At 57.2% G+C, this 27,271-nt stretch overlaps 1 protein-coding gene across 1 annotated transcript; it reads left to right on the top strand.

Moving 5' to 3' along the window:
- Positions 1-960: 960 nt before the first annotated feature.
- On the top strand, positions 961-26,770 carry SLC9A1 (solute carrier family 9 member A1). The gene is made up of 12 exons (XM_062508907.1): positions 961-1,288; positions 18,334-18,794; positions 20,309-20,559; positions 21,028-21,245; positions 21,661-21,863; positions 22,084-22,173; positions 22,515-22,585; positions 23,038-23,211; positions 23,345-23,459; positions 23,873-23,974; positions 24,274-24,346; positions 24,968-26,770. Exons 1-12 carry the CDS (start codon positions 961-963, stop codon positions 25,288-25,290), a joined length of 2,409 nt encoding a protein of 802 aa, XP_062364891.1. The 3' UTR covers positions 25,291-26,770.
- The last annotated feature ends 501 nt before the right edge of the window (positions 26,771-27,271 follow it).

The raw sequence follows: 27,271 nt of genomic DNA, 5'->3' as shown, positions 1-27,271 counted from the left end.
GGCCATAGCACAGAGCAGAGATGGGGTTACAGCGCCATCCACAACAGCAGCCAGTGCCCACCAGGCCCCCTGTCCCCCCAGACCCCAGCGCTCCCCGCTCCACACCGAGGGTGAGCAGAGCACGGCTGTGTCTCTGCAAGCAGCAAACACGGAGGAGGCGGCGGCTGCTGAGCTGTTCCCAGAGCTCGGGGAGCTCTGCCAGCGCCCCATGCCCTGGCTGGTCCCCACAGGGTGGCTGGGCTGGGCTGGGCACCGCCCCGTGTCCCTGCTGCCCGCACGCTCGGGGCACTGAGCAGAGCCACCCCTGTGCTCCCCTACAGCAGCAGCTGCCACCTGCACGTCCCGTTCTCCTCCTTTCCTTCGGCACTCCCACCCCTGCTTTGGGGCCCTTGGGTTCCTGCACAGCTCCGCTCTCTGTGCACCCCTTCTTGTGCTTCCCAGCCTTGCACGAGCACCCCGTTCCCCTGCACCCCACCTTCCACCCCCTCCCTTCCCCTTCTCTCCGTCTCCCATCAGCACCCCCAGCTCCAGTTCTCCCCTCTCCGAGCTCCCCATCCCCTGCTGCTCCGAGCTCCCCATCCCCTGCTGCTCCCCTCACTCCGCTCCCCTCACTCCATTCCTGCGCCATCCCTCCCTCTCCCCTCACTCCATCCCCATCCCCTCCCTCTCCCCTCACTCCATTCCATCCCCATCCCCTCCCTCTCCCCTCACTCCATTCCATCCCCATCCCCTCCCTCTCCCTCTCCTCCCGCCCCGCTCCGCTCCCGCCCGCCGCCGGCGCCGCCCCCGCCGGTCCCTCCCGCCGGTGCCTCCCGCCCGCTCTGTGGGCCGAGCCCGGCGCCGCGGCCGCCCCAGCTCCGCTCGGGCTGTGGCGGGGCGGCTCCAGCCCTCGCCGCCGCGGCGGCCCCGCCGCCCCCCGCCCGCCCGGCCCGGCCCGGCCCGCGCCCCCCGCTCGCCGCCATGGGCGCCGCGGCCCTGCGCGCCCTGCCCTGGGCGCTGCTGCTGCTGGGGCCGCTGCTGCCCGGGCAGGTCCTGCAGGCCAACCCCATGCTCACCTCCGAGGGCCAGCCCGCTCCGCTGCCCGGCGGCGACGTGCCCGGCTTCACCGCCGCGCCCCCCGCCGCCCCCGAGGTGATCCACCCGCTGAAGGAGCAGCCGGCCAACGGCTCGGGAGAGGGGCACGCCAAGCCCCGCAAAGCCTTCCCGGTCATCGGCATCGACTACACGCACGTCCGCATCCCCTTCGAGATCTCCCTCTGGATCCTCCTGGCCTGCCTCATGAAGCTGGGTAGGTGGGAAAGGGCCTGGTGGGGGGGAGTCCGTGGGAAAGGGCCTGGAGTAGGAGGGACCCCCGGGCGGATGGGACGGACGCCCCCAGGCATCCCAAGCCGTGACTCCTGTGAGCATCCCAAGGAGGGACCCTTTTGAGCATCCTAGGGAGAGAGAGACCCGTCTAAACATTCCAGGGTGGGACCACCCCGTACATCCCAGGGCTGCTCAAAAATCCCAGGGCTGCCCAAAATCTGCTGCACATCTTCTGCAAACCTCCCGGGCTGGCTGGGCTGGGGTGGGCACTGCTGTCCCCACGACCTTGGGTCTCTGTCCTGGGCCTGGTGGACAGAGGCATCCCGATCCCTGCGCTCCCACAGACTTCTCATCTCCGTGCCTGGGAGCGGGCCTGGAGATGCTCTTGACCCCTGCTTGGACCAGGTTTGCTTTCCTCCCTTTGACACTTAGGGAGGAGGTATCCAGTTTGCTCACTTCCTCTCTAAACCACAGGATGCCTTTTGTAACCTTGGAGAAGTCACTCAAAAACCTCCCGGTGCTTCTGCCTCCCCTTCCTCCCCCTCCGCAGCACACCGGGGTGGGTTTGCCTCTGCTGCAAAGCGTCCCGAGATTCCCGCATTGAAGAGAGCGGCTCAGGGCTGGAAAAGTCACCGGCTCTGGGAAAGCATCACTCTGCCGGGGCGGGGGTTGTTGACAAAGTGTTTTCCAAACTTCTGCAGCTGGATCAATACCAGCCGAATTACCCCAAACGTGTGATGTAACCGCTCCACGCTCGGCCCTGCTGTGCTGTCCCCAGCCTCCGGCAGTGCAGAGGTGGAGCTGGCCCTGGTCCCATCGCTGGTGATAAAGCCAGGGGGACAGGTGAAATGTTTGCCTTGGAGCAGGTGAGGAGAGAAGAGAGCTCTGCACTCCTTCATTTTGCTCCTCAATCGCCACCAGTGGTTTAATAACACTCACTTACGGGGCACTCCAGCTTGTTGAGGGAAATCTTGCTTTGGGAGCTTTTTTTAGCTGGTTCCTGTTGTAAACTGTGCCCTGTCCTGGTCTGGAGGGGTCTGAGAGACCCCCAGGAGCTCAGATCCTTCCTGCCCAGGTGCTCTTCAAAATACCCTGTCCGCTCCTCAGCATGCTGTGAGCGTGCGTGGGCAGGTGAAGCCCCATTTCCACCATCCCTCCTGAGTGCTTTATTTACATGCAGGCAGAGGAGTGAGAACACTTCAGACCCGGAGGCTTGCCTGAGAGACAGGCAGTCAGGACAGGCTGGAGCCGGGTGGGAAACACGGGGTTTGTGCCTTCCTGGCATTGCCCAAAACCACCTCGGGCACGTTTACCTGTCCCTTGGGAAGGCAGATCTCCTTTGGCAGGGCTCTGATGTTGCACCGCACCTTCAGCCCTGCTCGGAGAGCAAAGAGTGAGGAAATCAGGAGTATCTGCGCGGAAGCTGGTGGAGAAAGGAGGGGCCAATGGCCTGTGGGCCTGCCGGGGTGCATGGGGGGGAACTGAGCTGGAAGACACCAGAATGGGCAGCAGGGAGCAGCTCTGGGGGATGGATGGACGTGCTGGGGACACCCACCCTGCTCTCCGTCACTGCTGATGGGGAAAGCTGCTCCTGCCGCCCTTGCCTGGAGTCAGGGCTCGTTCGTGCTGCAGGAAAAGTTGTGTCTGCCAGCTGTCAGCTTTGATGCTACAAATATTGTGCAAGACTGTGTGTTTTAAGGGGTGTATTTTAGGAGAGGCTGCCCTGCAAGTTTGGCAAAGGTCTTTGGAGTGGCAGGTGCTCTGCAGAGCTCCAGAGATGCTGATTTTGCCAAAATCCACACCTTAGCTTACCTACAACTCTGACAGGGCCTTGACAGCAGGGTTGCCCTGGGACACCCTTTTCCTTGGCCTCCTTTCCAAGGTTTTGCGTTTCTTGTTAGTGCTGTCTTGGCAGGTAGTTCCCAAGTTTCTGGTACAGCTCCCTCTGCTCGTGAGCTGAAAAAACATCTCACTGCTCTGTGTCCATATCCCAGCCTTGTCTATCCCACCCTGGATCATGGGCTGTTGTTCAGCAGCAGCAGAATAGGCTTTTCTCCACCCAGGGGTAGCTCTTACACAACTGGGCACTGCTGGCAGTACCACCTGGAATGGCAGGATGAGGCTCACACAGCTCCAGCTCCCTTAACTGGGCAGGGTCTGCAGCATCCCATTTCCAGGAAAAAAGGAAGGGGGCTGATAAATAGAACAGGAGTTTGCAGTGCTTCCTCTTTCTCCCCACACTGTCAGTGTGCATTTATTGTTGCAGGGTGATCCTGCAAAATTCTGAAGGGACCATCTTCTTTTTCCAAGAACGGGAATTCCTGTGGTGCGAGCTGTGCATGAGAGCTCTGCACCTCCTGACTGCCCTTCCCAGCTCCACAGGCCTCTCTGCTGGGCTGAAGCTGGTGATTGAGCCAAGGGTTGCTACAAAAAGTGTCTTCAACACTGTGAATCCCTTCAGTGTGTCACCCTCAGGGTGGCAATGTCAAGGAGCTCAGAAGTGCTCACAGGGCTCTGTTCCAGGCCAGGAGATGCAGCCTGACCTTGTCTTGTTGCTCAGTTTCCCCCTGTTGGTCTTGATGCTTTAAACAGCTCTTCAGACTTAAATGCATGCTCCTGTTGTCCCATCCAGGGGATTTGTCCTTTCTCCAGCAGCTCTCACTGTGAGTTTGTTTGGGGAATCAGAGGTGTGAGTTGAGCCCTCCCCCTCTTGCTGCGGTTTTTGAAAAATGCCTCAGAGATGCTGGTTTCTGGAGGATTCCTCACCTGACAGGGCACAGAGGAATGTGTCTCCCCAGAATGTCCTGCAGGCATGGGCTGTTCTGCTTTGTTAATCCCAGTGGAGAAGGGGAAGTTGGTGCTGACTGCTTAATACTCACATGGTATTTTAAGGCTGTGTAGGGGAAGAGGGAGTGAGGAGCAAGATACAGCCATGTGTGGGTCTGACTTTTCCAGGAGAAGCCTTTGCAGCTGCAAGTTGCAACCAGACATTGTCTCAACCTGTTGTATTGTTGCAGAAGGTCAGACCTTCACAAAACACCCCAGTCAGGAGCTCTCTGTACCCGTCTCCAGGGTTTTGCAGGGATATCGTAAGGGTTCCTTCACACCGTGCCCGGGGAGTGCTTGGGAAGCTGGGGGGTTTCCCAGCAGGACAACCTGCTTTCCTCACTCTGAGGATTGACCTTTCAGCTCCCAGGCTCCCAGAGACGTTTAGGGGAATTCAAGTTTGTCTGTAAATACGTGCTGGTTTCAGGGGAAAGGGAAGGAGTGAGTCAGGAATGCAGATGACATACTGTGGTCAGCAGTGCCTTCGCTGGCTGTGCTGGGGCCCAGCAGGCAGAGCTTTGTGGTGAGCACCAGCTCTTACCCACCTTGGGGAGCAGCTGGGGCTACCTGTGTCTCCAAAACCCACACTGGCCCTTCCTTCTAAAGCCAGAAAGCAGAGAGTGATATTCCATTAGCCACCTTGCACCGAGGCATGTCCTGTTGTCTGCCTGCACCAAGTGGCTTCCCAGCCTCCCTGGAGCATCCTGGCCACTCCACCACCAGCTCAAGGAAATCACAGGGCATGTGAGTTCACCTTGGCTGGAAAGGAACCTAAAATTCATGTCTTGAGCCCAAGGTTTGAAGGTTGGGTGGTGCCTTTCCTTCTTTTCTCTGGGAGTCCATCTCCCCCAGATGGAGAGAGGCTTCATACCAAGGCCTGTAGTGACAGGACAAAGGGAAGTGGTTTTATGAAGGCAGGTTTAGATTAGATAAAAGAAATAACTTACTCAGAAGGTGGGGAGGCCCTGGCACAGGCTGCCCAGAGCAGCTGTGGCTGCCCCATCTCTGGAAGTGTCCAAGGCCAGGTTGGACAGGGCTTGGAGCAGCCTGGGACAGTGGAAGGTGTGGAACTGGATGGGCTTTAAGGTCCCTTCCGACCCAAACCATTCCATGATGCTGTGGCTCCTGGTGCCCACCAAGCTGCTTTATCACTTCCCTCCTCTGCAGGAGGAACTAGGATGGGAAAAATCCTCATGGATCAAGATAAAGGCAGTTTAATGAAGCAAAAGCAAAGGTCATGTGCGGAAACAAAGGGAAATGAAAGATTTATTCTCTACTTCCCATCAGCAGATGATGTCCAGCCACTTCCTGGGAAGTACCTTCAGGAGCATAGTGGCTGCTCTGGAAAGCAAATGTCATAATTAGAACTGCCCACCCTCTCTTCCTCTTTACTCTCTGCTTTTCTGTGGTGTGGAATACCCCTTTGGTAGAACAGTTAGAATAATTTTAGAAAAATATATAATTAGAATAATTATGTGTATATATATATATATATACACACACACACACACACACACACACATAAATAGAATTAGTTTGGGGCAGTCCCAGCAGTGTCCCTTCCCAGACTGCTGCCCACCCCCTGCTCCTGGTGAGGGGCAGATGCTGGGGGCAGCTCTGATGCTGTGAGCACTGCTCAGCAGCAGCTGAAGCACAGGGTGTTATCAACCCCCTCCCAGCTACCATTCTAAGGGCTGCTGTGGGGCAGATGAGCTCCAGATCAGCCAGACCAGGGCGTGGGGACATAATTCCCTGTGTGCACAGCAGTGGCTGCAGGGTCCCCACACCTGGAGGAGAAGAGACAATTTCAAAATGGCCAGAGAAATGTTTGTAGAAGCTGGTGGCTGCTGGCTGGCAGTGAGATTTGGGTGCTAAAGCTCTTGGGTGCTAAAACACTTGGGTGCTTTTCGAATGTTTTTATCAGCCTACATTCCTGCCCTGAAATCGTGGCTTTTGGAGGGGCCACCCAAGGTCCTGCAGAGCCCTGCGAGTTAGGGAGCTTGAGAATTCCTTTGGGCAAGGGCTGATAAGCAGGATAGGAAACCTGCTGTGGTGGTGGCACTGGATGGAAGAACTGGATCTTGAAAGCAGACACAGCAGAAACACCCCGGAGCAAAGCCACTGATGTGGGGACACCTCTGCCAGTGCCACCTGCAAGCGTGGGAATGGGACAGCAAGGAAACATTCCCAGAAGTGCCTTGGTGTTGGGAATAGGTGTGTGTGACTGTGGGACAAGTGTGCTGGAGTTGTCTGTGTGGCCCTTCTGGCACAGAGGGTGGCCGTGCTGGGCTGGCTTTGCTGGGCAGTTCCTGCTGGATCCTGGTGCTGGCTGATGTGGGTTCCCTCACTGAACCCCAGGGAAATGTTTGTCTTATTCCTGGTGGGAATGTTTGTCTTACAACCTGGTTTATCACGTGTTGACTGCAAACAGGGTGGTGGTGAGAGCTCTGAGATCACCCCAGTGCCCCCACTTGTCTCAGGAGCTGTTCCAGGGGAGCTGGTGAATGACTGTTGGGAAAGGATTTTGAAGTACTGCTGCAGCTGGTGCCACAGAAGTGTAAATTGTCGTGACAGTGAATTTAAACATTCTCTTCCAATGCAGACTTGTTGCATTCCCACTTCCTTATTGGGGGATGATCAAACACATGCTCTGTCTCCCTTTTTCCCTGCTTTGCTATCTCAGAAAGAACAGCCACGACATTTATTTTTCCCTCTCTGGTCTGCACATTGTGGGTGTCTGAGCTGAAAAACATCCAAACTGTTCCCTCCGTGGATCTGAGAAAACCATTAGTTTAATTATGGCTGGAAGAGTGAAAGGTTCCTGCTGTGAAATACGGGATGGTGATGGAGTGGGAAAAGCAGAACAGGTCTGTAATCACAGCCATTCCTCCCTGGTGAGCCATAATGTCCATTAAGGCAGGATTACACTCCATGGCAGCCATGGCTTTGCTCCCTGCAGGGACCCTGTTGCCTGTGGCAGCTTCTGGACCTCAAGGCCCTCAGGAACCAAAGCTTTTGTTTCATCCCATTTATCAACAAAGATTTGGGGACCTGATGCCGGGGTCAGGGAAGGGCTGGCTGCCCACACAGGCTGTGGGTGGAATTTGGGATGCAAGTCCTGTGGCAGCCAGAGCCCAGACTGGTGGTGGCCTGGCTTTCAGGGAGATATCAGGGAGTTGTTCCTCCCCTGAGACCTCCAGGTGACCTGGGGTGGTGTGTGGGGTAACAGCAGAACGTGTTGGTATTTGGCCTGTTTGGTTCCCATCCTTTCTTCCCAAAACTGCCCAATCACCCAACCACAGCTTGTCCACAATTCCCAGAGATGCTGGAGTTCCCTTGGGAATTAGTGGCATGGAGGACAAGTCTTTTGTCTGCAGTTAATATAGCTAAATAATCTTTGGAGTTTGAGAAGGGAAAATCAGGTGGTGGTGGAGGGCAGAGGGTCTTTCTTGGGGTGACAGTAATCCTGTGGCACAGAGGAACTGCAGCCCCTCTTGTGCAGAAGAGACACAGATATCTTGTACAAACCAGATGCTCATTAGGCTTGCAAGTAAATACTTCTTGAACTTAATCCTTCCCCTTTTCCCCTCTGCAAGGCCTGGTTTTGGCTGTAGGTGCAGAGGTGATGGGGGCTCTGATGCTGCCCCAGGGTCGTGCAGGGCTTGGTCCTTTGCTCCACATCGTTGGAGCTGTGGGCACCGATGGAGGAAGAACAGGAATGGGGATGAATTACTGCAGCTGCCTTGTAAACATTTGGTTTCTTTTATTTTTTTTTTTTCTTCTGTTTTGGGTCCCCAAGGCCTAATCTGTTCAAATAAAACCTGAAATCCATACGGAATACTCTGTGAAAACACAGCCTTGCTGAGTGGAGCTGGAGCTGGGTTACACCTCACCCCCCTTGTCCTCACTGGGCTGCCTGAGTCAGCAGCAGCTTCTTCTCACCCATTGGGGATCAAAACTACTGGTGTAGGTTTGATGAAAACCTCAGTGTTTTGAGATTAGGGCCAGACAGCTTCCAAGGGATCAGCAGAGGAGCTGGGCATGGTTTGAGCTGAACCAAGTGGTGGTGGTTGATCCTCTCACTCCACTGGGGTACCACCATCTGTTCTCCGTGGTGGAGGATGTCTTACAGAGCGCTCTGATTTTACAATGGCTTCCAGTTCTGTGTTAAATCTTGTTATGTTCTCTTCTTTGGCTCTTTCCTGGGGCAGCAGAACTCGCGTTTCTGCTTGGGAAGGAAGAATGAAAAGCTCAAATGAAAAGCTCAGCAGATGGGCGTGCACGCACTCGCTGCTGCCTGTTTACTGGAAAAGGCAATATCCAAGGCTGATCCTTGCTTGGAGTGGAGCAGTGAGAATGAATCTGCTGGTGTGTCACCTCTGGGGGTACAAAAATCTGGTGTTAGATCACCCCATGTCTTGAGGCTCCTTCCCAGAACCTGCCTGCAGAAGAAGGGCACAACTAAGGCTCATTTGAAGCTGGAGGGGTGTTTTGGGTGGAAAGTTGAAGAATGCAAAGCACTTTTTTAGTCAGAAGAGAACACACAGTTTCTTGGGTTGCTCAGGGGTGACTCACAAACGTCTCGGCATCCCAGGTCTTTGTCTCCAGAAAGGTGCAGTACAATCGACCTCTGGGGACAGCACTTAAATCCCACTTAACAGAGGGTGCTGCTAGGGAAGTAGTTGCCCTCTCTTGTGCAAGACACACATTTACAGAGCAGACACCCCGTGGCTGCAGTTTATTTCCAGTCCCTGGAATTATTCTGCATTTTGGAGTCACAACATGCTAAATCTTAATGTGGGATTTGGAGAGAAGGCAGCTTCCCACCCCACTGCTGGAGATTTTACAGCACACACGCCAGGGGCAGATTTAAGCACATGCCTTTAAAGAGAAGAGCTGGTGTTTCCAGCCCTGTTAGTGCCTCAGTTTCCCTTGGGAACATGTTTCCCACAGCAGCCTCGGTCCCTGGGGATGAGTTTGCAAGGAACAGCTCCTCTCCTGTCTCAGCTGCTGCGGAGGGACAGCAGCTGCTCCCAGGAGCTGGCTGGGTGTGAGAAGCATCCCGGCTGGGGATGGTGCTGGGAGGCTGGGATGGTGTCTGTGTGTGCTGGGGAAGAGGTGACAGCGGCTGGGTGCTCGTGCTGGCGTGTGCTGAGAGTGGTGTCACTTTGTCTGGGCTTGCAAAGCCCGGTAGCAATCAGTGCTAATTGCAATTACTCCTCCCTGCTGTCCGAGTGGAGACCAACAGGTTGTTTCCTGAAAAGCTTTTGTTTGTCTTTCCTGCCCGTGTTCCCGGTAGGAAATCTGCCCTTCCTGGGAAGGGCGATTGGCATCGCTCTGCCTGGGGAGTTTGTCTGTGGTCACCTCAGGCTGGCTCAGGTTTAGCTCTCCCCAAGGCTTCGAGGGCCAGCAGGAGCTGCAATTAAATGCTGTGTCCTGTGGTTGAGGGTAAGGAGCTGGGAGAGCAACTGGAGCCTTATTTTGGGTAACCAGGCACTGTCTCTTTGTGTCACCTTGAGTCCCTTCTGCTCCAGAGCATCCATCTGCGTCCAGCAGTGTGAAGGTTCCCTTTGCACCACGCAGATGTTAGCTGGGAGGATTCTATTGCAGAAATCCCCTGGCACCGACCCCTCCTAACCCAGCTATTCATGGCATCCAGCGCCTTGTAGCAGCTGAAGGAATCTGGGAAGAGTGTGGCTGGTGAGAGTGAGTTATGTTTAGCTCCTTGTCCCTCTCCCTGGAGCAAAATAAGTTTTTCTAGACCTTAAACCTCCTCAAAATGCACAAGTCCAGCTGCTATCACGGTTTTGAAGGATATAAACCTGGGTGAGGATGCTGTTGCCCTGTAGAAAACTCAGTTTTCCCGGGTAAGTGAGCTGTTCCAGGAAGGTCCCAGCCTTGCAGGCCTGGCTGTGAGCTGCACCCATCCAGAGCTGGTGGGAAAAGTCAAAACTGAGTCTCGAGACAGCAGCAGCAGAAATCTGGGTGGCAGTTTGTCCCCGTGTGCCTCGTGCTGGGTGAATGCCATGGGTTGGTAGAGATTCACAGTCCCGCCCTAGAAAAGCTGTGTGGAGCCTGCCCAGAGGCTCTGAACAGGTTTGGTGGTTGCAGGCTGTGGTTTGGGAGCGGCTCTGGAACATGCCCAGTGCAGGAATGCAGTCTGCAGGGATCGGGGTTACCGGGGCACCCGGAGCCACCGGTGACCCCAAAGCTCAGCAGGGAAGGGTGGGTTTGGCTCCCTTGGCTCCCTGTCGCGGGGCAGCTCTGGACCTGGAGAGAGGTGGAGGGGAGCTGTTCTGTGCACAGCTGTGCACAGCTGGGCCTGGAAGAGGATTTTCCAAGATGTGGCGGCGCTGAGCCTTGAAGCCTCCCAAGCCATTGCTGCTCATTGGTTCTGTGTTTTCCTCCCTGCTTGGAATGCTGCAGCCGTGGGGTGATAGCCCAAGGGCCCTGGGTCTCTCAGTCTTTAATGGCAGGTCTTAAAAGATCTTTCTTAAAACTCTGCTTTTCTTGCTGAGTGTCCTTGGCTTCCCTTCTGGTGTGAAGGAGAAGCTTTATCTAAACACAGGACTGGAAATTGGGAGCTGCTGACTTCTCACGCCTGCTCTCACACCATTCACTTGGGGACTTGGGCAAGTCCATTTAATGTCTTTTGTCTCTCATTTCCTTTTTACAGCTGAGAGAAAATTAATACCAGCTCTGTAAAAGACTCCCAATTGATCTCTTAATTTCTTGTGAGTGCTTCAAGATAAAACCAGGGTACATGCTCTTGCTACTCTCAAAAAAAAATGTGTTCAAGTGTTTCTGCTGGAGGCCTCTGTCCATGGATTGTTCTCAGGGCATGTTGTGGTTGTGTGTGGGCACCTTCTCCTCCTGGAGGGCTGCTGCTCCACGTCTTCCCGGTCCTTCCCAGGGTCGGGGCAATGAGGCTGAGCTGGGAGGAATTGCTGGTGGCTCTTTGGCTGCAGGCTGAGCAGTGTGTGCTGGGTGGGGAATACCAAGTGCTGCATCCCACAAAAGGCTCCCCAGCCTTCTCCACGATGCTTGCAAAGAGAGGGCTGCAGCCCCTTGGGATGGGGGAGAAGCAAACGAAGGAGCCCATCCCTGTGCTGGAGGGAAGGGTGGGTGCTGAGGCTGGATGGAGGAGATGTGGGTTTTATGGTTAATTCCCAGTGTAAACAGCTCATTTCTGAGCCTACACAGCGGGCTCGCAGGGGCCGCCCATCCTGGCAGGCTGCAGGCCAGGGTGCCTGCAGATGATTCAGAGCCAGCATCGCTCTCTGCTGCACTGCAGCGCTGCCACGGGGTCCCAGCACACCTGCACACCCACACACAGCCTCCCCTGCACCCTTGCAGGAGCCTGCTGGGGGAGGGAAATGGGATTTGCCTTTCCAGGGGCACTCTGTGTTCTCCTGGAGGGTACCAGGGCAGGTGGGAGCTGGGCTCATCTGCATGCGGCTCCTGGCTCCTGGCAGGATGCAGTGATGCCTTTGGTCATGTTCTCCAGGCTGTTCAGCTTTTTGGGGACCTTACTGCATCTCCAGCTCCAGCCCTACATGGGAAGGACAGCCTCAGGGTTTCTTGGTAGTGCCATCATCGTTGTCCTTGGGAATTTCTCTGCTGGTGCCTGTGGCTGGGAGGGGGCTGCATCACCAGGGTCTGCAGTTTGGTACTCCCTGCATCCCTCTGCAGCATGGCAGTGCCTGCTGTGGCTGGCATGGGCTTAGAGGCACATTCCTGCATGGTGTTGCTGCAGGCACCGAGCTACCAGGAGAGACTTTGTCCTTGCACTTGGTTGCCAGAAGAAGCTGTCAGACATCACAGCCCTGCTGCACCTGCCCACCAGCCCCTCCTCACAGTGATGCAGGGGAGCATTTATTGTTCCTGAGGGATGAAGGGCTCTGTCCTGGCCTGCACTAGCCAGGCCTCCTGCTCTGCCTGATGTGGCTATACCTCGAGGGCTAGAACAAGCCATTTCTCACAAGCCCTCCTGTGTGGAGCCTGCTCTATTCGTGGGTTGTGGCTGCTTGGCTAAGCTGCAAGGCTGGTACCTGGCAGTGTCTCCTTTTTGTCCTGTGGCTTTCAGGTTTTGAGTCACCCAAGGGCTGGCCTGATGCTATCAGCCCTGTTCTTATCTTCTGCAAAGCAGGCAGGGTCCAGCCAGGTCACCTTCCCACACACACCTGCCTTGCCTCAGGCACTGGGGCTGGACCCACAGGGCTGGGGGAGCTGGGGCTGTACCAGGCAGGAACTCCTTCCTTTTGTGCCCGGGGTGTTTGCTTTAGGTGGGGAAAAGGGGTAAAACCAGGGGCAGTGTTGGTCGCTGCTGGGTGGCTGTGAGGTGGGGCCGAGCTGGGTGAGCAAGGTCTGTAGGCGCAGGGGTGGTAATGTCACACCAGGGGAATATAAAACAGTCCCTTTCTCATCTGGCAGGGGGACAGCATGGCTTTTGGAGACGCTGTGTGCAGTCCAGCTGGTCAGGGTCACAGCCAGGCTGTGCTGGGCACCTTGAGCAGGCAGACCCTGGGGGGACCAGCCCAGGGCTTCATCCCATCCCACGTGCATGAAGTTGATCCTGACTACTGAAAATGCCTGCAGGCTGTGGGGCAGTGCTGGGTGCTGATGGTTTTTAACCCAGCACCAACCTGGTTGCAGCCCCTGCCCACGCACATTTGGGGTGCAGGAGTGACCCCGAAATCAGGGCTGGGTGTTTTGCTTTTCCCTTCTCCCTGTGCTGGCTTAGCATCTGTGTCCATGGCGGGGGTGGCTCTGTGGCCCTTGTGTGGGATCTGCGTTCACTCAGTGACTCACAAAAAGCAGCATAAATTAATTACCTTCCTGGTTCTTGGCTTTGCTTCGTAATTAGCGACAACAAAATAATGAGGCTTGAATGAAACATTTGGTTTGTTCTGGAGGAAATTGTTTTGCTTAGAAGCACTTTCTGTACCTGTGCCTTAACACAAAAAACAAGAAGTCATCTTCTCACCAGGAAATGGCATTTGGGGTGGAAAATCAACGCTTTTCCGTTCTGGACATGGAAGCCACTGGGTGCTTTAAAGGTTGCCCAAATCAACCCAAGCTGCTGAAACCAACCCAAAAAAAGAGCTGCAGGGGAGCACTGGGGTGACCTGGACTTGCATTAAAACCCTGCCTGCTCCCTGGTGAAACAGAAAAGGGTTTGGCAGAGCCCAAACTGCGTCATGGCCCCACATGGGCCCTCCCCGTGGGATGGCTGTGGGAATAAGCCAGGTTGGAGCTCTGTGGGGCTGGAATTTCAGGGCACCTGGTGACGTGTGAGCTTGTGAGAGGCAGTGAATGTAATTTAAGTACAGTGGTTTTACCCCCTCTCCTGGCAGGGTGACACCAGCTGTGGCCTCGCTCTATTTATAGGTGTAAATCACCAGCTATTTAATTCCTTTTGAGCAAGTTCAATTTTCATCCCCTTCCCTCGAGGCTTCCCTGTTACATTTGGTGCACCTCTCTCCGTTCTCCTTGTTCCCTGTCTTTGCAGGGAGCTGCTGGATCCGGCTCCATTTTCCAAGGGAGAAGCACAGCAGGGAGAGACATTCCCCAATGGCCCTGATGGGGCCAGCAGCAATCATCAGAGCCTGGCTGATCCTTGGGCAACTGCTGGTCAGGACAGGGAAGAGAGAAATCCAGTGTGGCTTTTTCTGAAGTCAGAGGATAAATGGAAAGAAGCTGCAGCCAAACTCTGGAGGACTGGGATGGATTTTCCCCTGGGAGTCAGTTGCAAAACATTCTGTCACTGCATCGCCATCCTCACAGGGCTTTAACCCTGCTGGGGTCTTACCCCATCCTCGAGCCTCCACCTGCCCAAAACACAGCGTGGGAAAGCCAGACCCCAGGGGCTTGGAGCTCTGCAGACCCTGGAGCCCAGCCCTCCTTCCCCTTCCCCTTCCCCTTCCCCTTCCCCTTCCCCTTCCCCTTCTCCTTCTCAACAGGAGAAGGAAGGGGATGGTGCCGAGTCATGGCTTCGTGGATCACTTGTCCCCAGGGCTGGTGACACATCCGTGATTTTGGGGTTCAGCCAGCAAAGTGTCAGCGTGTGGGGGCTCTCAGTGGTGCCTGTGTCACAGGGGGTGCGGGAGGGATCCAAACCTGGGTGCATCCCTCAGCCCGGGATTGCTGCTGCCCTCTCTGGGGCACACCCAGCCCCTGCCAGCCCGGGGTCCTGAAGGGTTAAAGAGGCCTTTGGAGGCCCCGGTGCTGTCGGACACGTGTGGCTCCTCCAGCCCTGCTCTCTGCAGTGTCCTTCAGAAGGGCAGCCCTTCTGAGCATGCCTGCTTCCCAGACCCTTCTCCAGGTTTCCCCAGCTCTGCAGCTCCACTCCCAGCCCAGAGCAGCACCCGGGGTCCCTAGGGCTGTGGAGAGCATCCTCCGGGGGGCTTCCCCACCCCTCTGCCCAGACTGACCCTTCACCCTGCACCTCCTTCCAGAACAGAGCCCCGGGGTGGGAGAGCTCCTAACCCTCGTTAATAATTGAGAGATTGCTCTGTGCCTGCCTGCTGGAGCCTGCAGCTGCTCCAGTAAACCTGGGAAGCCTGGGAGGATGGAGTTTGTGTAACCATTCTCCTTTCTGTGCCTCCTCTTGGCTGACAGGGATCATCCTGGAGGCATCCTGGCTTTCCCAGGCTGTGGCTGTGCGTGGGTGCTTGGGAATCTGGGGTGAAGCCTCAGGAGCATCCGGCTTAACCATGAGTGTGCCAAGCCCTTCCAGCTGTGTTGTGTGCTCCCTTTCTCCTCCCTCCCCGTCCTTACACCAACCAAGTGGGTTTTCTTCCCTCCTCCTTCCCATTTCTTTTCCTCCTTTGGAAGGAGAGGATTTTAAGCCCACCCAAACTCAGCCTGCAGGAGGATGGGATGTCTGATGGCAATCCCCAGCTGTGGGGACAATCCCTTTGTCCCCAGGGCTGGCAGAGGGTCTCCTGGTACAGCCTGGCTCCAGCATCAACATTATATATTTTTTAATTATTTTTCTTAGTTTTGTTCTGTATTTTTCACATCTGAACACCAGCATTTTTCAGGCCCATGGGAGCTGCAGAGCCCCTTTACAGCTGCAGCTCCAGAAATGTCCCAGTGGTGGGAGCCAGGTGGGAGATGTTGACATCTCCCCGAGCTGGCCTGGATCAGGGAAGTGCCTGAAGACTTTGCCTCCTTTCCTTCATCAAAAGTTTGATTAAAACATTCTTATCATGTTCTCCACAGGGTTTGAGGGAGGTCTTTAAAACCAGGGGAGCACTGCCAGAGCTCTGACTAATCCTGACCTTGGCTCCTGTGCCCTATGGAGCTGTTAAGGGCCAGGGCCATGGGAAGCTGCAAATCATTCCCTCCTGGCCTTGGGAGAGTCTTTCTAAGGGGCTGTGAGCACCTCAGGGCTTGGAGATCCCTCAGCCTCAGCTGCAGAGTGGGAAGTGTCACCTCAGGCAGGTGCTGAGAGGGGTCTGGCTGCTTCTGACACCTGCGGGGTGGGAATGCCAGGTCTGGATTGGGTGCCACCCCTTCCCTCCACATCCCTTCAGGCTCCTCCTGCCGGGCTGAGGGTGGAAGCAGGTCAGATATGGTGCGGTTTGAGTCATTAGGCAGCAAAGGAGCTGCTGGATGGAGCTTACATAAAACCCAGGCACAGCATCCAGGGTAGGAAAAGTCCCCAGTGGGGCAGTCTCCCAGGCTGGTTGGTCAGGAGAAACTATTTACATGGCACTGCATCCACCAGCAGCCAGAGCCTTGCAAAAAGCAGACCAGCTTCCCCTTGGAGGGATGGGGTTGAACCTTTAGCAGCCAGAACAGGAGCCCACACATTTGCAAACCTCTTGGGGGAAATTCCTCATGTTGCCCTCAATTGCCCCATGCAAATCTGCTGACCCCAAAATAAAGACCAGAAACGTTCAGAAGCTGCAGAACAAACTTTGTCACAGCCAGCTTTCCTTGCCCCAGATCCTTTAATTTGAAGGATAGGATTTCCTCCAGATCTTCAAGTGCTTCGACTGTGGTTAAAACTGGGATTCCCATCTCTAATTTCTTTCTGCCCCAACCCAAGGAATTGCTGACCACCAGTGGAGGGATCCCTGTGTGTGTCTTGCTGGGCACGTGGGAGCTGGGTGCATGATGTGGGCAATAAACTGTTTTAGTAGGAACTTTTATCTCCTGAATTTCCTTTCCGTGTTTGCTCAAGCTCTTGGGTTCATGTTTAACTTGGCTGTTTCACTTTTAAAGGTTCTGGTGGTGTTTGATGGTGGTGAGAGGGAGCTGCTCCCACGGAGTTTGTTTTCTAAAGGAGGAAGCTTGAGTGAATGTGCTAGGGATTTAGGGATCAGGGGTCACATTATATTATTATTATATCATCACTGTCTTGAAAGCTGTTACCAAGGGTTATTCCCCTTTCTTCTTACCCCTGGATGTGCCTGTGGCTGGGCATCCTCATCTCCCAGCATCCTACCACAGCCTTCCTCATCTTCCAGGAGGGAGGTTGAGCCACAGGGCTGGTGTCAAAGCCCTGCACCCTTTCCTGATGGGTTCCTGCCCATTAGTCACCCCCATCCCAAAGTGGGATGCATGGAGCAGCATCCCAACAACAGATTGGTACCAGTGAGCTCTGGAATGCTCTAAAAATACTGAGTGGAGCAAGCAGGGAGCAAAAAATGGCTGAGATTCAGTGAAATCAAAGGCATAATTAAAATGCAGCCCATGTAAGTGTATTTTTGGGGCCCTACAAAAAGGCTGTAAACCATTGAATTCCCATCAGCACACGAATGTTCCAGTTTAATGGAATCCTGGGGGCCTGTGGGGAAGAAGTGAGAGATGCTTAATTGTCAATGTTTGTGTTTTATTCATGATTGAACATACTTAGCAAGCAAAAACTGATCTGCTGTTGGCTTCTCGCTGCTTGTGTGGCTTTAAGCCTTATTCCAGCCAGAAATTGCCTGGTGTGCTGGAAGGGTCGGTGGTTCCCAGTGTTTGCATGAGCTGTGCATGGAAAAGGGATTATCACCTCCCCTCCCACAGGGAGCTCTGTGCCAGGGCTGCCTGGGGGTGCTCAGAACTTGTGTGGGCTCCAGGGGATCCAAGGAAGAAGAGAAGTCCCATGGGGGTAAATCAGGAGCCACATCCAGGCTGGGAAGTCCCTGAATGCAGGTGATGGGTTTTGGGGGCACTGGGAGAGAGTTTGGGTGTTCCCATCTCCTCTGAGCTGTTTGCTCGGGATTGCTGCTGCCGTGGCAGAGCCCAAGTAGGAACCAGACTCCTTCCAGCATCCCTCCAGCACCAGGGACCCTTTGGAGCAGCTGGAATGGTTCCTGGAGCCTCGGGGGTGATGAATCCTCTGGGCTCGGCCGTGCTGGAGCCTGTGCCCGCAGCTCAGAGGGAATCTGGGGGCTAATCCTCCCCCCAGGGAGCTGCACGGGGCTGGGGGCTTGGGGAGGGACTGTGGAAGTGTGGGCTGTTCCCCCGGGAACTGGCTTGGTGCTCTGTGCAGGTGGAGGAGGGAGGAGCTGGCCGTGGCACAGATGTGGCCCCTGCAGGCTCGGGGGGATCTGGCTCGTTCTGGGGGGACTGAATCTGTTGTGGAATTGCTGCAGATGGCACGGCCGGAAGGAGCGGAGGAACACGGCATGCCAAGGCAGGGTTCCTTATTTTAAACTGCTTCCCTTGCCAGGGAACAAATATGCCTAGCTTCAAAATAATAATTATAAAGCCTGGGAGAAGATCCAGGGAGCCCAAAATCTTTCTGTGGGTGTTGGTGTGCTGGCAGATGCCCGGCTGGGGGTGCTTGGTGGGAATGTCATCAGTGGGTCATGGCTGGCTCAGAGACCTGCATTTGGAGTTGTGCTGTGACTGAAAAAGGGGGAAATGTGTTCCCTGTTACCCTGCACCCCAAGGATGCATCCTGTCCCTGCTGCAACCAGCCATCTAAGATCTCCAGGAAGGAGAATTGCATCCTGAAATCCACCAAGCAGCAGCTTGGGTTCTGGCCTGAGACCAGCAGTACCAGGGTCTGGTTCAGCTGCAGTTTCCACTTGGCAGAGCGGGGCCGGAGGGGAAACTGAGGCACACAAGGAGTGGCAGATGATGAGGAGTGCAGGGAGGGCTGGGAGCTGGCCCTGACTCTGACAGGGTTGTCCTCCTGCAGGCAGCTTCCTCCATGCCTGTAGCCAACATGTGTCTTCCTCTCTTCCTTCTCTCCAGGCTTCCATGTGATCCCATCGGTGTCCAGCATCGTTCCAGAGAGCTGCCTGCTCATCGTGGTGGGCCTGCTGGTTGGGGGTCTCATCAAAGGGGTGGGTGAAAAGCCCCCCATCCTCAAGTCAGACATCTTCTTCCTCTTCCTCCTGCCCCCCATCATCCTGGATGCCGGCTACTTCCTGCCCCTGCGCCCGTTCACCGAGAACCTGGGCACCATCCTCATCTTCGCCGTGGTGGGGACGCTCTGGAACGCCTTTTTCCTGGGGGGGCTCATGTACGCCGTGTGCCAGCTCGGCGGCCCCGGCCTCAACCACATCGGCCTCCTGGCCAACCTGCTCTTCGGCAGCATCATCTCGGCTGTGGACCCGGTGGCCGTGCTGGCCGTCTTCGAGGAGATCCACATCAACGAGCTGCTGCACATCCTGGTCTTTGGGGAGTCCCTGCTCAACGATGCCGTCACCGTCGTGAGTGGCTGGGCCCAGGGAGAGGGGTTTGGTTTGGGACAGGAGCATCTCGAGGTGGTGACAGCTGGCAGGGCCGTTCCAAGCCGCCAGGCTTCTCCTGGCAGCTCCGCTTGGACCAAACCTTGTCGAGGTGTGAAGTTAAAAATAGAGGCTTAAAACACCGTAGAGGTGGGTTGAGGTGAGGTGCTTCACTTGGTGGGCTGGGGAGGCTGAGGGCACGTGCTCAGTCAGCCTCTTGGTGCCGTGGGCTCTGGGAATCTGCTCTCCAGCTGTACCTGTGCCTGTCCTGCCAGGGGAAGCACGAGGGGCTGATGCTGGGTCAGGCAGCGCTGCCCTGTAGCTGCTGCTCTGTCTGTCTCCTTCCTCATGGTCACCCTTGCTGTCCTCTAGATCCCAGGAAGTGGGAGGGCAGGACATCAGCCATGGCAAAGGGGAGACCTGGAGGGCTTGAAGCCAGGCTGGCATCCTACCTGGATCACCCCTCAGCCCCACTCCAAGCAGCAGCTTTGCAGGGACCTTTGGGAGGTGGGGCCAGGCCTGCTGCCTTCCTAAACGACATCACTGTCCAGGTGCTGGCTTGGCCAGCATGGCCTTCTCCTTTCTGCAGAGTTGACCTCTAAATTGCCTTCTAACCCACTGCTTTTTCCTGGCTCTTTTCCCATATCCCAGCTGTCCGTTTTGTAGCTGGCTGCTCAACCCCTGCTGACAAGGTTCCTGGCTACAAAGAACACTCTGTCCCACCACGGGGCTCTTCCCAGGCACTTCTTTCCCATTTCTCAGCAGAGGGGTGCCTGCAGGGTCTGTGTCCCCACTCTCATCCCTGGGGAATGCTTTTGTCTGCCCCTGCTTTTGTCTGCCCCTGCCCCTGTCCCATCCAGGGCCTGGCCCTGGCAGGCAGGAGCTGGCACCTCACCCTCCCCCTGCCTGCGAGCGCTGCTATTCCTGCAGGATGCCCTAAATCCTGTTTCCCATCCTGACACATGCTTTAACATCTCTGCAGTGTCTGGGGGTGGGAGAAGGCAGCACAGCTTAGAGTCCTTCCCTCAGGTTTCCCTCAGCTACAGAAGCTGCCTCGAGGGTTTGGGCTCTTCTCTGGGCAGTGCAGGGCAGATGGTGGCTCTGTGCATCTCTCAGGAGTCCCCCAGCCTGGATCTGTCCTCACCTGCTCGTTGGGAAAACGGGAACAGCCTCTGGCTGGTGACAAAGGCCCTTCTGGGACAGCTGGGGAGCAGAACTGTCCTGGACACATCTTTGGTGGCACTGTGTCCCTGTGGGCACAGAGGACAGGGAGCTGGTCCCCCTAGGTCTGTGTCTGGCACAGCAAAGTACCAGCAGCTGGTTCTGGTGTGAGCTCTGTTCAAGCACAGGACCCAGCTTGGGGTCACCAACCCTGACACAGCTCAGCTCAGGTGTGCCACAGTCCCAAGGGAGGTCCCTGTGCAGGTCTCCTCCAAGGTGAGGCTGTATCTTACCTCAAGGACAGTCTGAGCCCTGCTCTCCTTTCTCCCTGCCAGGTCCTCTACCACCTCTTTGAGGAGTTTGCCAGCTTTGAGCAGGTGACCATCCTGGACATCATCCTCGGCTTCCTCAGCTTCTTTGTGGTGTCTCTGGGCGGGGTCCTGGTGGGCGTCATTTACGGGGTGATCGCTGCCTTCACGTCCCGCTTCACCTCCCACATCCGCGTCATCGAGCCCCTCTTCGTGTTCCTCTACAGCTACATGGCCTACCTGTCTGCTGAGCTCTTCCACCTGTCCGGCATCATGGCGTGAGTTGGGAATGGGGGAGGAGGTGCCCTCTGTCCCCAGGACCCTTGGCAGGGTTTGCTGGGGTGTACCCACGGTGTTCTGGCTGCCATGGTCAGTCCATGGCCAGTGAGGCCCCAGAGGAGTGTCTGGGTTGGGATGTGCAAGGAGGCACATGACAGAAGTGAGTCTCAGGAGTTGTCCCGGGGTGCTGGCAGCCTGTTCCTGTTCTCCTGGGCATGCAGGAGCAGGCAGGGCCTGCTGAGCACTCAGGACAACGTGGGTTTGTGTACAGTGCTCACTCCTGCCCTTCCAGGGGAAGGAGAAACCTTGTGTTGCCTTCTCTAGAGGCCCTGAATATTTGCTGGTGGTTCACAAGGCCTGTCCTACCCTGGAGTTTGGTGTCAGAGCACAAAATGCTGCTGCAGGGCCAGGGCTTGGGGCTGTCCTCATGTCCCCATGGCTGCTGAAGGCCCTGACCTCACCCCCAGGCTCATCGCCGCCGGTGTGGTCATGCGGCCCTATGTGGAAGCCAACATCTCCCACAAGTCCCACACCACCATCAAGTATTTCCTCAAGATGTGGAGCAGTGTAAGCGAGACCCTCATCTTCATCTTCCTGGGTGTCTCCACCGTGGCTGGTCACCACTATTGGAACTGGACCTTCGTCATCAGCACGCTGTTCTTCTGCCTCATCGCCAGAGTGCTGGGTGAGCTGTCAGTGTGGTGGTAAAAGAAGCATGGCATGGTTTGGGTTGGAAGGGGCCTTAAAGCCCATCTTGTTCCAGCTGCCTTGTGCAGGGATACCTTCCACCATGCCAGGTTGCTCCAAGCCCTGTCCAGCCTGGCCTGGGTCACAGTGAACTCTCAGGATGGTTCACCTTGCTGGGGAGGCTGGAGATGACTGGGTGGCACTGCTCGACCGTGGGCATCACCCATGGGGGTGGTTGGTGCTGTGGGGAGATGGGGCTGAGGCTGTGCTTGTGCCAGATGTGAGGGGGAAGCTGCTCAGGGGTGTTGAATGAGCAGACAGCTCTCATCTGTACCCACGGCCCCGAGGGGCTGCAGGGTGGGCTCTTTGGGACTGGAGGGGATCCTTGACACCGCACTGTCCTGCTCCCCCAGGTGTCCTTGTCCTCACCTGGTTCATCAACAAGTTCCGAATCGTGAAGCTGACGCCGAAGGACCAGTTCATCATCGCCTACGGGGGCCTGCGGGGAGCCATTGCCTTCTCCCTGGGCTACCTGCTGGACTACCACCACTTTGGCATGAGGGACATGTTCCTCACTGCCATCATCACTGTCATCTTCTTCACTGTGTTCGTGCAGGTTGGTGGCTCTCAGACTGTGCTTTCAGAGGGAAAGGGGGCTCTTCATGGCCGTGTGGAGAGTGGGGAGCTCATCCCCAGCCTCCATCCCTGACCCTGTCACTGTCCCACGTCCCCAAGACACTGCACAGTGACACTGACAACAGCTTGGCTTTGCTGAGCCCATCCCACTCCCAGCACTGTGCCTTGGGCAGAGGTGTAACCCCCTTCCCCCTTCCCAGGGCATGACCATCCGGCCCTTGGTGGATCTGCTGGCTGTGAAGAAGAAGCAGGAGACAAAGCGCTCCATCAACGAGGAGATCCACACGCAGGTAACACGTGCTGCCTCAGCCCTCTGCTCTCTCTGCTTCTGCCACTCCACCACTGTCACTGGGACCTGCCCCTAAATCAGTGCCCAAGGTAAGGGGGGACAGAGTGAGGGCTCTCCCCTGTCTGTGTCGTCCAGTGCCTGCTCTGACCCAGACCCCCAGTGCCTGTGGAGCCAAGCCCGCTTGTGTGGGTCTATCCTGCCCTCCCAAAGCCCATCCTGGAGCCACAGCCCTGACTTTGCACACCCTGATTGCCCTCCCCACGTGTCAGTGTGGGTGTCAGGGGAGGGAGAGGGTGGGCAGCAGCCCTGTGAGCTGCTCACACCTTGGACCATCTTTTCCAGTTCTTGGATCACCTTCTGACAGGGATCGAGGATATCTGTGGTCACTACGGGCATCACCACTGGAAGGACAAGTGAGTGGGGAACTTTGTGCCTAGGGAAGGGTTTCAGTCACCACCCAGAAGGTTTCACAGCTCTGTGCCAGGTTTTCCCCCGGCTTTAACATCCACATGCGCACTCACCGTGGAGAATTACGGCCTTTGATTGGGAGCAAGTGGGGCTGCAGGACTGCACCCCTCGGCCACACCACCCACAGCAGGTCCATGGCAGGGTGGGAGCTGCCAGTGGCCATTCCCTGCAGGAGTTCAGGGCCATCCCCGGTGGGTGCCAGCAGGTGCTGGGTGTTGTGGAGACACCCTGGCTCTGGAGGGATTCAGGGAAGCCTGGTCTGGGCCGTGCGGGTTGGACTGGACGCAGCACCGAACCCAGCAGCGCTGTCCTGGGCAGGGCTGGGCAGTGGGGACTGGGGACTGGGGCGGGGCCAGGCTGACCTGTGGCTGCTCCTCCTCTCCCGCACTCCCTAAAGGCTGAACCGCTTCAACAAGAAGTATGTGAAGAAGTGCCTGATCGCGGGGGAGCGCTCCAAGGAGCCCCAGCTCATCGCCTTCTACCACAAGATGGAGATGAAGCAGGCCATCGAGCTGGTGGAGAGCGGGGGCATCGGCAAGATCCCCTCTGCCGTCTCCACCGTCTCCATCCAGTGAGTTTCCTGCCCTGGACACCCACCCTCCCGTGGCACCCTGAGTGCTCCCTACCGGTGGCCACAGGGCAAGCAGCCCTTGGGTACTGCGTGGCCATCGTGGTGTGCCTCTGAATCCTGTCTGTCCGTGCAGGAACATCAACCCCCAGACCCTCCCTTTGGAGCGCGTCCTTCCAGCCCTGTCCAAGGACAAGGAGGAGGAGATCCGGAAAATCCTCCGCACCAACCTGCAGAAAACCAGGCAGAGGGTGAGGTGTCCCCTGGCACTGTGTGTGTCCCCCTTGCCTTGCTGGGAGTGGCAGGGACATTGCCCACCAGACAGGCCCTCACCCCTGCTGTCCCTGTCCTGCTGTGCCTTGTGCTCCCGGCCTGACTTTCCCTCCCCTGGAGGCTTTTCCTCCTGGGATGCTCTGGGATAGTCTGAGGGGGAGGCTGATTTGGTCAGTGCCTGAGCCCAGCCTTTAAACCCTTGTTGGGCTATGGTGGGTCAGGATCAGGCATCCCGTGGTGACACACAAGGGATGCGCCACAAGCCTGCCTGGACCTGCTCTGCCCACTGGTGGCTGTTTCATCCATCTCCAGGAAGAATGGGTCTGGGACTTCTCGTTCCCTTTCCTTGTGGGATTTTAACCCATCTCCTTTCCTTGGGATCTCTTCCCAGCTGCGATCCTACAACCGGCACACGCTGGTGGCCGACCCCTACGAGGAAGCCTGGAACCAGATGCTCCTGCGGAGGCAGAAGGCCCGGCAGCTGGAACAGAAGGTGTTGGGGGAGCACCAGGGCAGGGATGCTCCAGGGCTGGGCTGGACAGGGGCCAGGGGGGCTTCCTAGCCTGGGAAGGCACAGGGAGGGGGCTGGTTTTGGATGACAGAGGGTGACTCCAAGCCGTGGGGGTCCTCTGATTGCCCCAGGCTCCAAGCAAGTCCCTGGAGGGTGGCTGGGAGGATCTGTGCCCGTGTCCCCTGCATGCCACTGCTGCTCCCTGCTCATCCCTGTGGCCAGTTCCCTGCCCTTCCTACCTGCCCTGGGCACGCTGCTGATGCTGCCCTGCTCTGTCGCAGATGAACAATTACCTGACGGTGCCAGCACACAAGGTGGACTCGCCCACCATGTCCCGGGCTCGCATCGGCTCAGGTAGGTGGGAGGGGTCTGCACGAGGAGCTTGTGCTGTCCTGCACCTCCTGGGCTCCCCATGGCTCTCCAGCCCCGACCATCCCTATCCCACACCCATGCCAAGCCCCAGAGGGTTGCTGCTCCCAGAAGAAACACCCAGCTCACTTCCCAGCACAGTTCCCACCGGGGAGTCGGGTTGGGCCGTCCCTGTGGAGCTCAGCTCGCTCCATCCACGCAGCCACGGCTCTGTCCGTGCCCCTCCCAGCCCTCCTCAGGGGAGGGGATCAGCAGCGCTCAGCCGCAGGACCTGTTGCCACTGGGTTCCCAGTTTGTCCATCGCACGTTTGCCTTGACACCCTCGGCTCCTCCTGTCCTGCGCGTCCCCTGCTGCTCCGGGGACAGGGTGTCGGGGTGTGACGCGGCTGCGGAGCCTTCGGTTCATCAGCAGAGGGCAGCTTTGCCCTTCCCAACGGAGCCGGGCTGCCGGCAGCTCCAGCTGCGATGTGGGAATCGGGAAAAGGAATTACACAGCTGAACTGGAAATCAGCGAGACAGCCCAGGCACCCCAGCCCCAAACAAACATCTGGGGTCCCTGAGACCCCCCCCCCCCCCCGCCCTGCCTGACCCCTCTGTGCCTCCCAGACCCGCTGGCCTACGAGCCCAAGGAGGACTCGGAGAACCTGCCCATCATCACCATCGACCCGGCCTCGCCGCAGTCCCCCGAGTCCGTGGACCTGATGAGCGAGGAGCCCAAGGGCTGCAGTGGCCTCCCACCCTCGCCCGAGGAGGATGAGGAGGGGCTAGTGATGCGGGTGAAGGAGCCTTCCTCCCCGGGGACTGACGACGTCTTCACCCCGGGGAACAGCGACAGCCCCAGCAGCCAGCGGATGCTGCGGTGCCTGAGCGACCCCGGCCCGCGGCCAGAGCCCGAGGAGGGGGAGCCCTTCATCCCCAAGGGGCAGTAGCTGCTGGCACAGATCGTTTCTCTCTCTTCACTCATTTGTTCTTTGCTCTCCTTTTTGGTTTCTCGTCACTACACATCGGGTTCAGGAAGGGGAGACTGTCCTGGATGGACTGGGATTGCCAGGACAGCTCTGCCCAGCGAGCCCTGGGCTGGCCCCAGTGAGCAGGGAAGGAGGCCTGGGATGCCCCGGGCTCCTTGGGCCGCGTGCCCTGGGGGTGACGGACAATTTTCCGCCCGGGATTGGGATTTGCAGGTGCCTCAGAGCCCCCGCGGGGCTCTCCAGAGGTGCCCACCCACTCAGGACCTGCGGCCGGCTCTGACCAGGGGTGTCCTCATGGCACAGTTTCCCCTCTCCCCACTTGTGCTTTATTGCCCCCTCGCCTTGCTCTGGAGCAGAGATGGGACAGCAGGAGCTGTCACGGGGCTGGCTCACACACACACACACACACACACACACTCCCCCCCTGCACCCTCCCAGGCACCTCGGGCTCCCTTGCCTTGGCAACTTCCCCATGGGATCAGCTGTGCCTGGGATCTTCCCTCCTGGCCTCACATTTCATGCCAGGTCTTTCCAAATAAATATTCTAGAGCCATGCAGGGGTGCAGCTGGACCCCCCCTCGCTTTGAGCAGCCTCTCCATCCCTCCTGGAACTGCTGTCACCTGTCCCCAAGGGGACCCTCCGTCAGCCTCGGCCCCTCGCCCTGTGCCAGCAGTGGCTGCTCCTTAACCAAAGACGGGGCCTGGGGTGTGCAAGGGGGAATTATTTGTCCCCCTGCAACTGAGAGGATCTGGGGGAGAGCCGAGTGCCAGCTCCCCCAGCCTGGGGACACGCTGGATCCAGAAGGTTGGCAGCAAGGGGACGACTGGGGGTGCCGGGGGTCCTTCCAAGACCCATCTTTCCCCAAGGCTTGGGAGGATCACTGGGTGTTTTGGTGACTTACAGCTCTCCCCGGGCTCAGGGGTGTCCTGTAATCTGTCACCTTGTCCCCCATGTGCCAACCGGCTCCCACCATGTGCCACCTTTGCCGTGGGTACCACGGGGTGCTCACCACCCCCTGCCCAGGGACCCCGGCCACTGTCCCCTCCCTGTGCTGTGCCTTGCCACGCTCTGCCCCTGCTGCCTTGGTGGGCACCTGTCCCACATCCCACCCGCTCCCCATCCCGCTGGGACCCCCAGGTCCACCGGGCTCTGTCACCAGGGCGAGCGCCCACGTCGCTGCCTGCGCCTGCCTGCTGCCCTGCTCTGATTCCAGGAGGAAAAAAAAAAAAGCAATGGAAATTATCTTGTATAAAAAGGAAAAAAAAAAAACCACATGTAAAGAGATTCTTGGTTTTTATCATAAATATTCTAATAAATTAATGTTAATTTTTAGTGGGGGTCTTTCCAGCTGTTCAGACTCCTGCCACTGCCACACGGTCCCGGCTGTCCCAGAGGAACAAGGTGTCTGTGGCACCTTGTCCCCATCAGGGGGACGGAGAGTTTGCCTCTCACCCTCCTGCCGTGGCCCAGGGACAACTGGAGCCCCATCCCAGGGGGACATTTTATGCCATTCCCAGCTTTGGCAAAGACAGAGGCTCAACAGAGTTCGGGCTTCCAAATCCCTCCCTGGAGCGGCAGCGGTGTGAGGGCGTGCTGGAGGCTCTCCCGGGGGAAGGCCCTTTTCCAGGGGGATGGATCACCTGGCATAGCCCCACTTGTCCCTGCCATGACCCCGGTGTGTTGTCCCCGGGGAGAAGGGGGCAGCACCTGCCTTGTCCTGGCACTGCAGCAGGGCTTGAAGAGGGGATAAAGGTCCCATTCCCAGGGGAGGGGTCTTGGGAACATCTGAGAGCTCTGTGGTTTTCCCCAGGAGCAGAGCCTGGAGCTGAGTCCTCACAGAGGAGCCAGTTCCCACCAGCATCCCAGGACTGCAGAGGGGGAAGAGGCTCAAGGCAACACCACAACCCGAAAATCCCCCGGAATCCTCCCTGCAGAGCCAGG

Source organism: Cinclus cinclus, chromosome 26, assembly GCF_963662255.1.
Source record: "Cinclus cinclus chromosome 26, bCinCin1.1, whole genome shotgun sequence".
Taxonomy (NCBI): Eukaryota; Metazoa; Chordata; class Aves; order Passeriformes; family Cinclidae; genus Cinclus; species Cinclus cinclus.
Note: the sequence above shows the minus strand (reverse complement) of the source record. Positions and strands in the feature narration are given on the sequence as shown.